We start from the raw sequence: 16,107 nt of genomic DNA on the forward strand, positions 1-16,107 counted from the left end.
CAGGCCACGAAAGGCTGTGGAAGGAGGAAGGAATTGAGGCTATCCAGGGAGGCACTGGAGAGGAGTATTCAGGAACCCCATGTTCAGGGTCTTTTCCTCCTGTCTGGGGCCTGCCTTCCGTTGGCTTTCCTGTGGGAGCAGCTTTGGAGGAATACTTGAGGGTAGGGGAGCTTCTTGTTGAGAGCCCAACCTGAGACCTGACCTCCCCAGTCTTTGGTGAGGGGGAGGGTCCTCTGGAAAGGCGTCTTGCAGGAGGGCTTGGGGCACTCTGGGAGTTGGGTCTGCCCCCACTCCACTTCTGCTGTTATACCTCCTACCCCCTATCCTCCTGAATGTTTCCAAGGCTCCTGCCTTCCATGGATCTGTCCTTGCAGTGGTAACGGAGGGAGGTGAGGGAGTACTCCTCTTAATATTCAGCAAACACACACGAAGCACCTACCGAGTGCAGGTGTGGAGGTGTGATGTATACACCACAGGTAGGGATCCAGAAACGCAGAAGTCTGCTTCATCTGCTCTAGCGTGAGAAAAAGACAAAAGGCAGGGCAGAGGACACAGAAGGACATCCAGCAGACAGAGCCCAGGGTGGGTTCAGGCAAAAGAGCATGAAGAGGTTCTTTGGATGACCTGCCAGAAGGTAAAGGACCCCTCCCTGTCGGCACAGGCAGCAGAGTGTAGTGATGGTACAAGAGCCTGGACTTTGCAGACCAGGTTGAAGTCCGAGTGCATATTCCCTGAGTGACCTTGGGTAAGTACTTAGCTATTCTGACCATCCATTTGCTCAACAGGTATTGTGGGGGGCAAACAAAATGATTCATGGAAGGAAAGCCCCCCTCACAGTGCCAGCACATGGTAGGCACCTAGGAATGGAAGATCTCCAAGGGATGTATGCCTTGGGAGTGAAAATGTGATGTGTGTTCTGCAGGCTCCCTGGGATACCTTGGTCCTGGCTGTGGTTTGGGCCCCTGAGCAGTAATTCTGTTCCCTGTGCTCCAGCTGACTCTTATCCCTGCTTCAGGCTTGGCAGGGCTTCTGCGGGGGAACATGTGGTCTTGGGCACTGGTAGGGGGTGTTGGCGCTCCCCAGGTGACTGGCAAGGTGATGGCTCCCTAGGCAGCTGGTGGGCCTCTGCTGGTCTCAGCAGCACAGTGCCTGGCCCGGACAGCAGGAGGCGTTGTTCCTGCTGTTGGTGAGGTAAGAACCGCACAGGGGAAGAGCCAGGTGAGTTGTACCTGGCAGCTCTGGGGGCTCCTAAGGGCAGGGGTGCCAGTCTGGAAGCTGTGGGGAAAAGGAGGCTGGGCCGTCTTTGCCTGACAACTCCCTGACACGGTGAGATTAAGGAGGGAAGGCCTTCATGGGAATGCAGCCCAGGTGGGAGCTGTGCCATGAGGCACTCATTTGGAAAGAACTCCCGCTGCGGCCGAGCCAGTGGGTGACCTTGGCTCTGCACTCTGATGTGATGCCTCTTCCTGATGAGGCTGTTCCAGGGCCTGGGCAGCTGTGTGGAGCACCTGGCAAGCTGGGCCTCTCTCCATCATGGAGCTTCTGCGGTCTGTCCAGGTGCACATTGCCCCCAGGTGATAGAAGGGACAGTCTGTTAAAAAAAAATGTGTATTTGTGGTTTGTTGTGAGCAAAGTTTTACATAGATACTTCTTAGGTCAACCTTGCTAATCATGTAAGCCAGTCCTACATTTTTCTGCCTTTTTATTGCCTGCTTTAGCGATTCTCCAGATGTGGTCAGGGTTCACCAGAGGGTCCCCAAGTCCTTTTCAGGGAGTCTACAAGGTCATAATTGTATGCGATTTAAAGAGTCACTCTAAGTACAAAATAGATCAATGGAACTTAAGGTAACAGAGTAAGAAAAGTTTATGGTTCTACGTTACAATTCAGGTTCAGGTTCTACATTACAACCAACATTTAAGGAATGGCCACATGGCAATTTTTTAGTAGTATCAAAGAAGAGTATTTACAGTGTTTGAAAAGGCTGTTAAAATATTATTCTCTTTTGCAGCTACATTTCCGTGTGAGGCCAAATTTTCTTCATATACTGTGACCAAAACAACATGCAACGACAGATCGAATGCAGAAGGAGGTATGAAATTCTGAGTCTAGTAAGCCAAATGTGAAAGAGATTTGCAAAAATCAAGAGAATGCCACTCTTTTCACTATTTTTTGTTTTGTGAAATATACTTATTTTTCACAGAATTTGTTATTTATCTTCACATATAACTGGTTTATTTTTCTTACTTTGTTACTTATTTTTGTTACTTTTGCTCAGTTTTAATTTTAAACATGCTAAGTGTAAAAACACCTAAACGAGGGGCACCCGGGTGGCTCAATGGGTTAAAGCCTCTGCCTTCAGCTCAGGTCTTGATCCCAGGGTCCTGGGATCGAGCCCCACATCAGATTCTCTGCTCAAGGGGGAGCCTGCTTCCCTTCCTCTCTCTCTGCCTGCCTCTCTGCCTACTTGTGATCTCTGTCAAATAAATAAATAAAATCTTAAAAAAAAAAAAAACACCTAAATGAAAGGTCTGTAATTTAAACACTTGAATCTTTTTTTTTTTTTTAAAGGTTTTATTTATTTTACAGAGAGAGAGAGAGAGAGGCAGTGAGAGTTAATACAAACAGGGGTACTAGGAGAGGGAGAAGCAGGCTTCCTACTGAGCAGGGAGCCCAATGCTGGGCTGGATCCCAGGATCCTCGAATCATGACCTGAGCTGAAGGCAGACACTTAGTGACTGAGCCACCCAGATGCCCTAAAACCTCACTCATTTTTAAGAGTGTAAAGGGTTCCTGAGACCAGAAAGTTTAAGAACTGCTGGTTTACTTATTGTGTTCATTTCTTTTCTTTCTTTCTTTTTTTTTTTTTTTAAAGTAATCCCTACACCCAGCATGGGGCTGAAACTCAGAACCGCGAGATCAAGAGTTGCATACTGGGCGCCTGGGTGGCTCAGTGCGTTAAGCCGCTGCCTTCGGCTCAGGTCATGATCTCAGGGTCCTGAGATCGAGTCCCGCATCGGGCTCTCTGCTCAGCAGGGAGCCTGCTTCCGTCTCTCTCTCTCTCTCTGCCTGCCTCTCCATCTACTTGTGATTTCTCTCTGTCAAATAAATAAATAAAATCTTTAAAAAAAAAAAAAAAAAAAAAGAGTTGCATACTGCACTGACTGAGCCAGCCAGGTGCCCCTATTCTATTCATTTTCGATAGAGGTGTATAAAATCTACTTTGATTGTGGGTTTACTATTTTTTCCTTTTTTTGAATCAGTTTTGCTCTATATACTCTGAAGCTATGTTGTTACGAGCATAAGGGTTCATGACCATTATCTGTTCTGGTTGGATTATAATTTCTATCTGTATGAAATAGCTTTCTTCGTTCCTTTTAATGCTTTGTCTTGGGAATAATCATTCCATGCACGAACATTAAACTAGAGCCTGCTGCGGGCCAGGCATATGCATGAAACAGTCTTGGTTCCCATCCTGTGGAAGACATGGACACACAAAGGCAAGGTAGTGTGGCAGGAAGTGTCTGGGCTTTGCGTCAGACTGACTGGTGGCGAATTCTGGCCACTTGCTGGCTGTGCATCCTTGGACGTATGTCTGTTGAACTTTGAACCTTGTTTTCTTCATGTGTAGATTGAGGTGAAGAACATTTTTTTACTGGGTGTTAGTTAAGACTTACGGAAGCAAGGGAAGAGAGGAGCACCCAGCAGAGTGCCTGGCGTATGGGAGCATTGTGATTAGCATGGTAATGGAGCCATGAGTGGGAGATCTGCCCCATTCATGCCTCCCAAGGCCCCACCGGGAGGGGCAGTGCATGGCAGTGGGGAGTGTACCAAGCTTGGACTTAAAAGATCTCAGTTGTGTGTTTTCAACTTAATAGCAAGTCCTCCCAGCCCCAAATGCTCAGTGTCAGTTTCCTTATTGGTGAGATGGGGAGGACCACCTCTGCTCACATTTTCTGGGCCATCCTGAGGAGCAAATGAAATAAGGAAGAAGGAGGAGGTGGAGAGGATGACGGGGGTGAGGCTGGCTTTGTTGCCTGCCCAAGGTGGGGCCTCTTCGGTCCCAGCCTGTGAGCACGGTCCACCGGCCCAGGTTCACCTGCCTCCCAGGAGGGCTGTGATGCCCAAGGTGATGAGACAGAATCTTGTCCTTATTTCAGAGTCTTCGGGAATTATCTGCCTTTTATGATCTCAGTGCTCCCCCTTGGGAATACCTGTCTTCACAGCAGGGGCTCCTGAGTGCTCAGCAAGAAGTCCAGCCTGAGTGGCCTGTGTAATTAGGAGAACTCACAGAGCGAGCAGGGCCCCATTGCTATTGCCCTTCAACGTCCCCCATCCCAACCATTGTCTGTAAGAGGAAACTAGAACTTGGCCTTCCTGACTCTCAGTCCAGTCCTCTTACTACAGCACTGTTTCGCTTTCCATCATTTAGGTTTGTTGATTGTAAAGTCAGCATCTGCCCCAGAGGTCCCCAGCCCCACCCACAGAGCCTTCCTGCTGTGCAGACTGTGCTCTGGGAAGCAGTTTGGGGGGGCATGTTTCAAGGATCTCTGAGTGCCCTGGTAGCCATGGGGTCCTGCTCACAGAGAGGCTGGAGCTGGGCTCACTGTCATTGAATTAAGTGGCCAGGGAGGCAAGTCACGGTCCTCCCTTCTATGACCCTGGACACTGGCAGGCACACTCACTGGATATCATCGGTGAGTCTCACTGGAACCAAAGCAGAGGCAAGCTTGTCTTGGACTGGGGCATATCTTAGCTTAAGGAAGCCTATCTGAAGTGCAGCAGGAGGGGTGTGGATGGGCACTGCTGGTATTCTCTGGCCAGGGCTGGGGGTGTAGAGGAGGCTTTTGCCCTGGGTTCCCAGCATACCCGGGGCCCCCAGGGTCTGGCTAGTAGGCAACCGCAGCTAGAAGCATATCAGAGAGGCAGCTAAATGTTTTGGCTAAGGCCAAGAACTCTGAAGTAGGACTGAATTCTAATTTCAGCAATGCTACTTGACCTTGGGCAGGTTATTGAACCTCTCTGTGCTTCAGCTTTCTCATCTGCAAAATGAGGATAATAATGGTAATTCCTTTTAGGATTATTTAGAGGATTAGAGTTCATTTAACAATTGCTTACGGCAGTGCAGACAGGAAAAGCTATCTACACACAGTTGCTAGTTAATACTATTGAGACTGGCTGACAGTGGTCTTTAGACACTTACCAAAATTCCATTGCTCCTTGCTCCTAAGTTTCTCTTAAATCCACCTGTGCTCTCCCTCCTCCCACTTGTCCTTCCTCACTGCTCAGGGCTGCTCTCTGGTCTCATCATTTTCTGCTCTGCAGGAGGGAACCGGTCACTTCACACTGCTGACCTGTTAGCCTCTCCCTTCAGCTCTGGTCCCTCAGATGCTCTGGTTGTTTGTAGTGTCAAGTTCTTCCCAAGACTCTGGAAGGCTAGACCTCTTCACTGGGCTTGCTCATGGAACCTGAACTCCCCTTTGTGGCCTCCTCATGTTGGTCATCATGGCATTGGGTCTATTGTCTTAATTTCTGGCATCCCTGTAGACAGAGAGCTCACAAGGGCAAGAGCTCCATTTCTCTTGCTCCTAGCGCACTGCCAGGCACATAACAGGTGCTCAATAAATGCTGTATGAATGAATGACTGAATGGGTGGACAACTGTTTGGTGGGAGGAAGTGTCAGAAGAAAGGAGACTTTGGAGCGAGCCAGGTTCAGGCTGGAGCTAGCTTCCGCTAACCTTTTTTGGTCTCTGTTGGAATTCTTGGGAGGCCCAAGGAAGATCAGGAGGGTTATAGGGTGACTGTGAGGAGAGGTGGGGACCAAGGGAAGTCCAGTTGTGGAGTATTTCATGCTTGTTCAGGGATTGGGGGTGAGGGACAAGCCCCCAAGGCTCATGTTGACTTCTCTCCCTCTTTCCCTCTCCTCTCTCCGACATGTGTTTAGGACATCCTAGGTGCCCGGCATCATGCCTGGTATCTGTGCTTTCCTTTCATGATCTCAATAGGTATTATTACCCCCATTTAATAGGAGAAAACTGAGACCCAGAGAGGTTCTGTAACTTACTATAATCACACAGCTACAAACCAGAACCAGAACTTGGAGTTCCCTCTGTGGCTTGTGTATTCCTGCCTACATGTGAGAAGTGGCTAGGGGTTCCATCCTACTGAGCCCTGACCCCAACTCTCTTGCAGAAAAGGAGGGTCCTAGGGCCAGAGACTTCCATGGGACTCAAGTGACCGAGGCTGTCAGCAGGTTTGACCCTGGTTGGCCAGGCCACTGCCCCTGAGGGAGCTCAAGATCTAGAGGGGCAGCTATGCAACGCACAAGTACATGAACACTAGCACAACATCCCTGTGGGGAAGTAGAGAGGTGCCCCCAAAGCCTCATCTCTGTGGAAAGGAGAATAAGCACTGGACACAGAGTCAAAGGTACCTCGTATCATGCTTTGCTTCCACCACTTGTGGGCTGTGGGAACTCAGGTCAGACACAGTTCCTTGTGCTTTAGTTTTTCTGTTGGCAAAGCAGGCACTTTCTGCTGCAGACTTGTGGGGGGAGATTAAATGAGAAATACCTGAAGATGCTTAAAAGTGCTGCGGCCTAAGTGTTTGGAGTTTTGTGTCGTCACGGGGTGTGGGGGGGCGTGGGTAAGGCACGTGTGCACAGCCTCCACTCTTTCAGCCCAGCTATGGCTGTGTGGGCCCTTAGGACCCCAGATTTCTAAGATGTTTCCTTTGAAAGCTATTCGCTATTCCGGTGGTTCCTGACCACCCAGGTGTGTGAAGGCACTAATAAAGGTTCATAAACTATTCTCCATGTTTCCCCAAATCAACACAGAACGGTTCATTTGCCTGTAAATAAAACAACAGATTTCTTTGCTTTTGGCTGGAATTACATGCTCTCAGGATGGAGCTCCTTCTCTCATGCTGAACAGGAGTAGATTGGCAGCCCATGCATCTTTGATTACTTTGGAAAACAGAGGCTGGGTGAGGGACATGAGCGGCCTGGCAAGGGGAACTGTAGGTCAGAGAGGCCCCAGGGGGCCTTTGTGCTCAGGGTTTAGGGGAGGAAGTCAGGAAGCCCCCAGGAGGTGCTGGAGGGCAAGACAGCAGAGGGGAAACCCAGGGCACGAGTGGTAGGAGTGGGGGCCAGCTGTTGGGGGAACCCTGGGCAAACAATGGCCTCATTAAGGAGAGGGTGCTGGTGGGGAGGAGCCCAGCAGGGCCAGGGAATCTCCAGTCCCCTACCCTACCCAATGGAGCAATTGTCTTCTGCTGGGAGGGAGCTGGGGCCTGAGCCTGGGAACTGCTGGGCGCTTGCCCTGAGGGCCATTGAGGTGGTCTCAGCTCTTTTCCTGGATTCAGAATGGCTCTTCTGTGCTGAGGGTTCAGGCCAAGGCAGGGGCTACCTGGTCCTTCTTCTTCCGGCTGGCGGGTTAGGGTGTCGGGGTTCATACAAGCCTCTCTGAAAAGGGGTCCCTACTTGCCTCCTCCCCACCTCTGGGAACCTGAAGTCCTGGCGGGGTTGGTCTCAAGCTACTATTTGTGGTTTTCCTCTTCTCCAGTCGCCTGCCGCACTGTGGCCTTGGGCTGGTTGCTTGACTTCTCAGGGCCCAGTTGTTTCAGCTATAAAGCTGGGGAGCATTGGGCTAGAAGTTCTCAGCTGCATGGATAGCCGGCCCCACCCTGCCTGTGTAGGGTGGTGAGGGAGCCTGGGGCTGACGTTGGCATTTATTGGCAGGGGCCAGGGATGCCTAATTCCAGCCCAGCCCTGCACGACCAAGAGTCGTCCTGTCCCAAAGGCTGAGAGAGAGACCCTGTGGAGAAGCACTCATAAATCAGTGCTTTTCACCACTGGTGTTTTTAAAGTAAGGCGATCCTGTTTTCAAATGATGTGGCTTGTGGGAACCCCTCAGATAAAATAGATGAGAGGGGGCAAGTGTGGTTAGGACTGGGGCTGGGCCCAGAGCCCAACCCAGGGGGCGTTCCCAGAGCCCGCAGTGCGCCCATCCAGCGTGAACTCTCCCTGGGGCTCATGCCGCTGGTGGGGCCCGATTCCGCTACTCTGGGTGTTCTGACTGGTGGACATCTGTTCCCGTCCGTGCGCTGTACCTGGTGTTAGACCTCACTGCTGCGTATGCCCCGTGGTGGTTCTGTTTTTGTTGGATTGTTAGAGGTGCAATGGGTCGACGAGGTTTGGGGTTACCTGTGAATTGTCCTGGCCTCCTTGGGCTCCCTGCACTGGGCTGGCCGACGTGGGCCATCGCAGGGCACACCCGACAGCCAGGGGAGGAGAGAGGTTCCCATATTCGGATTGCTGCTGGGTCACCTGCAGATTCTAGTTGAACACATGTCATCCCAGGTGGATCTGAGGCAGTGGCCTGGGGACCAGGATGAGAAACGCTGGCCTTGGAGGGGTCCTCCCCCAGCTGCTTGCAGCCATTCTCCAAGGCTCATGGGCCTCCTTGAGGCTGAAATGAAAGAACTCTCCCTTCTAGAGGCTCCTTACAACCTGCTTCCTGTGCCTGGGGGTCAGCTTAGGGAGGTACTTGTCCCTCTCACCTTCCGCAGCACCCAGCTGATTAACACCCATGTTAGCAGACATTGTGCATCCCAGGCTGGGCCGGGCAGAAGTGCTTTATCATCTCATTTAAACCTCTCAGCAATGCCAACAGGCAGATGTTCTTATCACTGCTGTTTACAGATGAGAAATCAAAGGTGATTGAGGAACTTGCCTGCGGTCACACAGCTGGGAATCTTCCGGAGGCATCGGACTCCACTACACACATTTGCACACCGACTGGGCAGCCAGTCTGTCCCTCCGTCTGGGATTTCATAATCCTGCTTCAGTGAGCCTGGCACAGTGCTGCTGTTAGTATTATTATCAGCAGGGACTTGGTCTGAAGACTTTCCAGAGGTTTGCACTTCCTGGGAGGTCCTCATGAGGACAGTGGCTGAGAGCTGTGGGTGTCCCGGCAGGGTAATTCTCCTTTACCAGGTTTGGGAGTCACATCTGATATCTTGCTTCATCCTTCAGCAACTGAAGGAGGTCTGTGTGATCAGTCCCCGTTTTGCAGAGGAGGAAATTGAGGCTCAGAGAGCTGAGGAACGATGTCTGGGTCACTCAGGCAGTACAGCGACGAATGGAACCCAGCAGAGCTCTGACTCCCCCCGACATTCCGTGTTTTTTGCTGCCCCACGGGTCTGGATTGTGCCAAGGTCAGGAACATTTCTAGACCTTTTTAGCCTGAAGTGTGCCCCTCCCCGACTCCCCACCCAGCCACCCCAAGGACTCTGAAGACAGCTCAGGGTCCACTAGAGACAGGGGTCTGTGCCCTCTTGACCGGGTTCTGTGGCCCGGCAGCTTGGGGTCAGGGAAAGGTGCATTCTTTCCCTCCACTCGCATTACCCAGCCTCTGGCTTCCTGGAATTTTTGTGAAAATTCCAAATCACTTGGCAATAAGTCAGTCCTCTTCCCCACATTTTTTGCAAACAGGAACTAAACACCCTTCACCTTCCAGATTGCACCCGTTCACACCCTTTTCCATTTGAGTCTGGTGCCAGTGCCCATTCAGGACAAAGCAGACGGGAGGCAAAACCAAGTCTGGTATGTGAGCAGGACAGCCAGATGGTCAGGGACTTGAGTCGTCACTTCTGGGCCCAGCTCTGAGGGAGGCAGAGAGGGCCCCAGACCTGATGCCTGTAGGCCCTAGACCAAATCCCTGTCCCATCACTTCCTGTGCAAGCTCAGGCTTGGACATCCCCTCTCTGGGTTTCCCCACCTCTTAAAGGAAAATAATGATGCCATGCTGGTGAGAGGGTCGGAGAAGGTAATGGACGTGAAGAAGTCTTATCACTATTATCATTTGATTACCTGGAGATCAGGGTTGTTTTTGTTTATTTATTTTTATTTTTTTAAAGATTTTATTTATTTATTTGACAGATAGAGATCACAAGTAGGCAGACAGGCAGGCAGAGAGAGAGGAGGAAGCAGGCTCCCTGCTGAGCAGAGAGCCTGATGCCGGGCTCAATCACAGGGCCCTGGGATCATGACCTAAGCTGAAGACAGAGGCTTTAACCTACTGAGCCACCCAGGTGCCCCTGTTTTTGTTTTTCTTAAAGATTTTATTTATTTATTTGAGAGAGAGAGAGAGATCGAGAAAACAAGAAAGAGCATGATTAGGGAGCCTGACACTGGGCTCGATCCCAGCACCCTGAGATCATGACCTGAGCCAAAGGCAGACACTTAACTGATTGAGCCACCCAGGTGCCCCTAGAATCACATTTGTTTAAAAACCTGCAGTGGTAGAAATTTGTTCTATCTGTGCTCTTCAGTGTGGTAGCCACTGGCTGTGTGTCGCTCCTGGGCGTTGGAGATGTGGCTTGTGCTACCAAGGAGCTGAACTTTTAAGTTAATTGAACATTTTTAGCTAGATGAAATTCACATAAGATACAATCAGCCATTTATTGACGTGAACAGTTCAGGGGCGGATAGCACATTCACAGTGTACGGCAGCCACCACGTCTAGTTCTAGAATATTTTCATCACTCTGTCCACGTGAAGCACCTGTGCCCCCTGCCCGCAGCCCCTGGAAGCCAGCCAGCCCCTCTCTGTCCCTGTGGATTTGGCGATTCTGGGCATTGCATGTAAATGAAATCCTACAGCATGTGACCTTTCACGCCGGCTTCTCTTGCTTGAGCAGATTGTTTTCATGGTGCATCTGTGTTGCAGTGTGTGTCAGTGCTGCAGTCCTTTCTAATGGTTGGATCATTAATTTTAGTTAATTTTAATTTAAATTGTCTCGTGGGGCTGGTGGCTACTGTACTGGACAGCCAGGAACTTCTCAAGTCCTGCTGGGCAAGTGATGAGACAGAACCTGCAGATGTTTGCTGGTCCCTGATAGGACCCTGGGGGAGAGTAGAAGGAGCTAGGAGGATAAAGAGGTGGGGACATGTGCCCCAGGGTCCCCAGAGGAGCTCAAAGCTGTGGCCAATGACGAACATGTTCTGTGAACTCATTCCATCCTCACAGCACCCTTGACCTTGACATAGCTCTGTCTTTCCATCATTCCCATTTCATGGAGGGGAAGACAGAGGTTCAGAGTGATTAAGTCACTTGCTCAAGTTCACACAGGCTGCTAAGTGGGAAGAAATGAGTCTCTGAACCCAGGTCTGGTCCCTTCCTAGGCCCAGATCTTCACCACAGGCTGTCTGGTCTTTTCACCCTGATCCTGGGAGCTGCCTAGATGAAGGCAGATCTGGGACCCCAGCTGCACCCACATAACTGGAGGCAGGGCTTTCTAGCACCATCCCCTGTCAGCCTTTTTGAGCTGAGAACTGCCTCATTGAGAGTCAGGAAGGGGTGGCTGACGGGACACATCAGAACAAGATGAGGGAGTAGGCTCCATCCATTCCCCATTGTTCATCCATAAGTAACCTGGCCTGTCGGGGCTCCCAGTGCCCTCTTTGGGCCCCCCACTATTAATTGATCTGGGAAAGAGACTCTGTTAATTGCAGACCCAGAGTAAACAGCGCTGGGATAAATGGGGCTGATAGCAGATAGCTTTCCTTGGCTGTGCTGCCCTTTGCCCTTTGGGAAGGGACAGTGGGAAGAGGCAGAGAATCAGGGGAAAGGAGTGGTCCTAGGAATGTCTTTGGAGTGGGGGAGGGAAGACTGGCTGTGGGGCCCCAGAGAGTTCATCTGTATGCCCTTCTGGAAATAAAGTCCTCTGCTGGGCTTCTTATTTGCTGTACCCAGTAAAGCAGTGGGGTTTGGGGTCCAGTGAGACTCTGACATCCATCTTTCTTCATCCTACCCCTTATCCCTCCATCCATCCATCCATCCCTCTGTCCATCTATCCATCTCTTCGTGCCTCTCTTACAGCATCCTTCCTTCCTTTCCTACATTGGTCCACTCTTCCCTTTTATTCAGCTGCTTTTCTTTCCTCCTCCCCTTCATTCATCCATTTCCCCTTATCCTATCTACTCATCTGAAAGTCCCTCCCCCTCACTCACCCCTCCCCTCCCAGCCCTCACTCATCTTCACATCCCTCCTGCCTCCTACAGAGCGACCACGTGCTCCTTGAGAAAGCTAGGGAAGAGGTCGGTGGGAGTCCCCTGAGCCATGGGGTTCTGGGTGCAGGCCCCGCATGCGCCTGGTGGAGTTAACTGCCTGACTTCAGATGTGCTGGCCACTGGCTCAAGGTTAGATTGGAGTCTCTCCATCCCTCGGGGAGAAGAGAACCTTGTTCTTTCGGCCTCGGGGCCACATGACTGATTACCCAAGGCGGGCACCTGGGGAGCGCGAGCAATCACACCTAGGCAGTGGGGTAAGCTGGGCACAGCAGATCAGCCGTAGCCTGGCAGTCTGTGACTCGGGAGGCCTTCCTCTCCCAGAGCACAGCCTAGATTTGGGGATTGGTTCTGGGAGCAGCCACATGCATCAACTTGAACCCTGTGGTCAGAGTATGGTGTCTCACCCTCTCTGGGAACCCAAAGCCCACACTCCCAATAGACGTGGAGCCATCCCAACAGCTTTCCAGAAGTTTCATCCTAGCCCAGCTGTGGGGAGGCCAGAGATCATAACAGCAAAGAAATTGAGGCTGAGTGGGAAGGGATTTTCTAAAGCTTTATAGCTAGATAAATAAATCCGTAAACCCGCTGTCAGGTCACTCAATAAAATACTATCAGACCTGCAACCCTGTTTCTAAACCCCAAATTTAGGCCCATTTTATAGATGGTGCATCTGAAGCTGGAGTGGGAGGTCCCTTCCTAGTTCGCACATGGACTGGTGGGTGGTCGAGACTTTGGCTAGCCAAGTGGGGCAGGTCAGCCCCAGAGTCGGCACAGGCCCAAGAACTCCCAGAGTTGACACTAGCCCCAAGTAACAGTGGTTACCATTTCCTGAGCTCCTATTACACGTTAGGCGCGGTCTCGAGTGGTTTACACATTCTGCAGTGACTCAGTTCAAGTAGGAGAGCAAGATGGCAGCTGGAGAACAGACCCCTCGGTGCCCTCTCCTCCCGCTCCCCGCCCTCCTGCGGACCTCTCAGGTTGATCTGAGGGGCAGAATGTGTCCTCCTGGGGCCCTGCCACTACCCAGTAATCCTTAACTGCGGCAGCTGGGAGATAAGATAGCACCAGCTCATTAATCAAGACAGCCGGGCAGGGAGGGCGGGGGTGGGGTGAGACAACACCGCCTCACAGGTAGAGATAAGCCCCCTCCTCCTGGCTCCTTCAGGGGCTGGGACCACGGAGGGTGCTGGGAAGTTTGGCCTCTGGTTCCAGCCCTGGGTGTCTGGGTGGGTGGATGGGGCCCACAGCGGACCCTGGGGCAGGTGTCGCTGAGAAAGGCAACCCCTGTGTGCAGGCTGGATTGAGAGAAGCCAGGAGACCTGGGTTCCCACTCAGGGCTTCCTGATTGCCTCTGTGTCCTTACATGAGCCACTGCACCTCTCTGGATGCCTTTCTATGTCTGGACGAATGGCAGGGGGTGCTGGACTAGATGCCTTGGGGACGGGGGCTCTTTCACCGTGAACATGCTCCGTGACAGCACGGAGGGAGGATGGGCTCCCCTGACAGGAGAGAGAGGACACAAGCACTGGCTTGGCTAAGGGACGCACGCAGGCTGGGTGGGATTTGTCCTGGAGCCCGTGTTAATCACGCTCACTGGAGAGAGCAAGCGTGTGGTGACAGTGGCGGGGGCCTGTGTGGGACAGGAACGGGGAATGGCCTTTGAGCCTCTATGCCCTTCAGGAGGCCACACCGCATACTGGTTAAGAAGTTGGAGTTTGATGCAGGTCCTGCCCTGTGTGGTCTTCAGTAGGTAATTCAACCTTTGGTACCTCAGTTTCCCCATCTGTGCAATGAAGGTGATAGTATTTCCCTCTTGAGGGTGGTGTTGGGAGGATAAATGGAAAGTGCTTGGCTCCATGTCTGGCTGATGGCAAGTGCTCAGTAAGTATTAGTTATCCTTCTTTCTTTCATGGCCAGGAACCTCTTCCATGCAGATGTCCCTGTGATCACAGCTGTGAAGGAGCCTGGGGCAGTTTGACTCCCCAGCAGCGGCTGTCCAACGATGCTGATTCTAAAGGATGTTGCTTCTATTTTTATAAATAATAAACGACAAACTTAAAACAGCAAACGTTTATGATCTCCCCGGCGGCTGTGGGTTCGGAACTCAGGAGTGGAATGGAGGGTAGTTCTGACCCAGGATCTCTGATGAGGTTGCAGTCAAGCTGTTGGCTGGGGCTGGAAGACTGCTTCCAAGTTCACGCATGTGGCTGCTAGACGGAAGCCATATGGACAGCCCGAGTGTCCCCACAACATGGCAGCTGGCTTCCCTGGAGCGACTGATCTAGAAGCAGACATGGAGGGAATGTACCTTTTACTGCCTGCTCTCTGAAGCACCCACCCTCACTTGCACTTGACTCCATTCATCAGCAGCAAGGCTGGCCCCCATTCGAGGGAAGGGAGGAATATCAGAACCCATGGTGACGCTGTTGTAACCACGAACAGCAACAGCTCTTCTGGGCCCAGGTGTTCCGTGCTGGGAACTGGACACCGGGAATCTCTAATCCCCACAACTGCTTTCTAAGTCAGGAATGATGTTTCTTTTGCAGATGAAAATGTATTGGTTCAGAGAGGTTAAGTGATTTGCCCAAGGTCACACAGCCAGGAGGTGCCCATCGTGCTGCTTTATCTTGGGACTCCGCCATTCCCCACCCCAGGTGCTACCCCTAGTTTCAGCTGCACCTGAGCCAGCCTTGGCTTTGAAGCCCCACGTGACCATCAAGAGTAGTGAGGCCTTCTTGGATTAGGACTAGAAAGAGTATATGAGGCACGCGTGCACAGGTCACGCGAAGAACAAGGACTTGTAGAGATGCCCTGACTGGGGTTCGAATTCTGCCTCTGCTGCTTACTTTGTGCCTCAGTTTCCTCAATCCTGTGGCAGAAGTAATAGCATCCACCCGGCGTGACTGCGGCAGGCATAGACGAGGGGCATGTGTAGTAGGCGTATATGCAGCACTAGGTGTTACGATCGCGGGATAAAACCAGGTAGCTCGAGGGCTGCCTCCCCTGTGAGTCATGTGCTCTCCGGGTGGAAGCAATGTCTCCTTCCTGGTCTGGAGTTTCCCAACCAGCCCATGCTCAGCAGAGAGCACCTGCCGCCTGATGCTGCTTCGCCAGCCCTGCGAGTGGAGTGGAGGTAATGTACTCCAGGCTCCCAAGCCAGAGGGCTCCCAAGCCCACGGGCCTGACTCAGGCAGGCTCCTGACCTCCCCTAACACCTTCCTACCCTGGGTCTTTCTAGGTTCAGAGGTTTCTTCTGCCCTCCCTGCCTTGCCAGCATCTCCCCAGAGCGCGGCTCTCCATGAACTTGCCCACTTCTGCCAGCAGAGGGAGCAGGTGTAGTGTCTGGGAATGTGGGAGGCGCCAGGCCGCCGGGCAGGTGCTGCTTCTGTCTGGGAAGGTCTCAGTGGGGTGGAATGCGGTGATTCGCAGCACAGCTGGGAAGAGTGGGCTTCATCTCCCGGTATCCCCCGCAAGGGAGCAGTGTCTGGGGCCCTGGAGCCCAGGAGATGAGGCTGTGGGAGAGGAGGAGAAAGGATGGAGTTTCCTGGGCCTCAGAATGTATCTCAGCACCTGTGGCCCCTGGGATCTGGAGGAGGAAGAGAAGTTACCATTTTTCACTCTGATCCACTCAGCCAGTGTCCTGGAGTGAGTGCCTCCTGTGTGCCCAGAGCCCCGGCAGGCACTGGGAGCCCGCGTCAGATGCGGACTGTCACAGTGCCGGTGGGAAGGCCGGGCCAAGGCCAGCGGTACAGAAGGGTCACAGCAAGTGTGCTGCGGAGAGGGTTGGGCCAGGGGGCGCTGGGCCAGGCTGTGAGTGGGGACCCGCGTCTCCCTGTGCCTGCCTAGTGAGCTGCTGTGGTCAAGCGTGAGCATTGATGAGTCAGTGAGGGGACTGCCCACCCCCCCCACGTGCCCTTCTTAGCTGCAGGGTCCTGTTGTCACCAGAAATCACTGCAAGTCACCGTAACAACTGTTCAGTGACAGCAGGGAGGGCGTGGCTGGCGTCCACCAGCCACCTGCAGGATCAGTGGTGGAA

At 52.3% G+C, this 16,107-nt stretch overlaps 1 protein-coding gene across 8 annotated transcripts in view; it reads left to right on the forward strand.

The window, feature by feature from the left end:
- Positions 1 to 16,107, forward strand: part of ZFYVE27 (zinc finger FYVE-type containing 27) — a 95,580-nt gene that overhangs the window by 35,697 nt on the left and 43,776 nt on the right. For 2 of the 8 annotated variants that reach the window (XM_059398296.1, XM_059398302.1), the window contains 2 exons: positions 2,010 to 2,090; positions 2,874 to 3,093. In XM_059398296.1, the coding sequence (XP_059254279.1) occupies positions 2,010 to 2,090; positions 2,874 to 2,986 (194 nt within the window). In that variant the 3' untranslated portion in view covers positions 2,987 to 3,093. Of the gene's footprint in view, positions 1 to 661; positions 746 to 2,009; positions 2,093 to 2,873; positions 3,095 to 13,988; positions 14,033 to 16,107 lie in introns of those variants that run through there. The other 6 variants (XR_009403970.1, XM_059398300.1, XM_059398297.1 and 3 more) reach the window with 6 other exon arrangements.

The sequence above is a fragment of the Mustela nigripes genome, chromosome 4, assembly GCF_022355385.1.
Source record: "Mustela nigripes isolate SB6536 chromosome 4, MUSNIG.SB6536, whole genome shotgun sequence".
NCBI lineage: Eukaryota > Metazoa > Chordata > Mammalia > Carnivora > Mustelidae > Mustela > Mustela nigripes.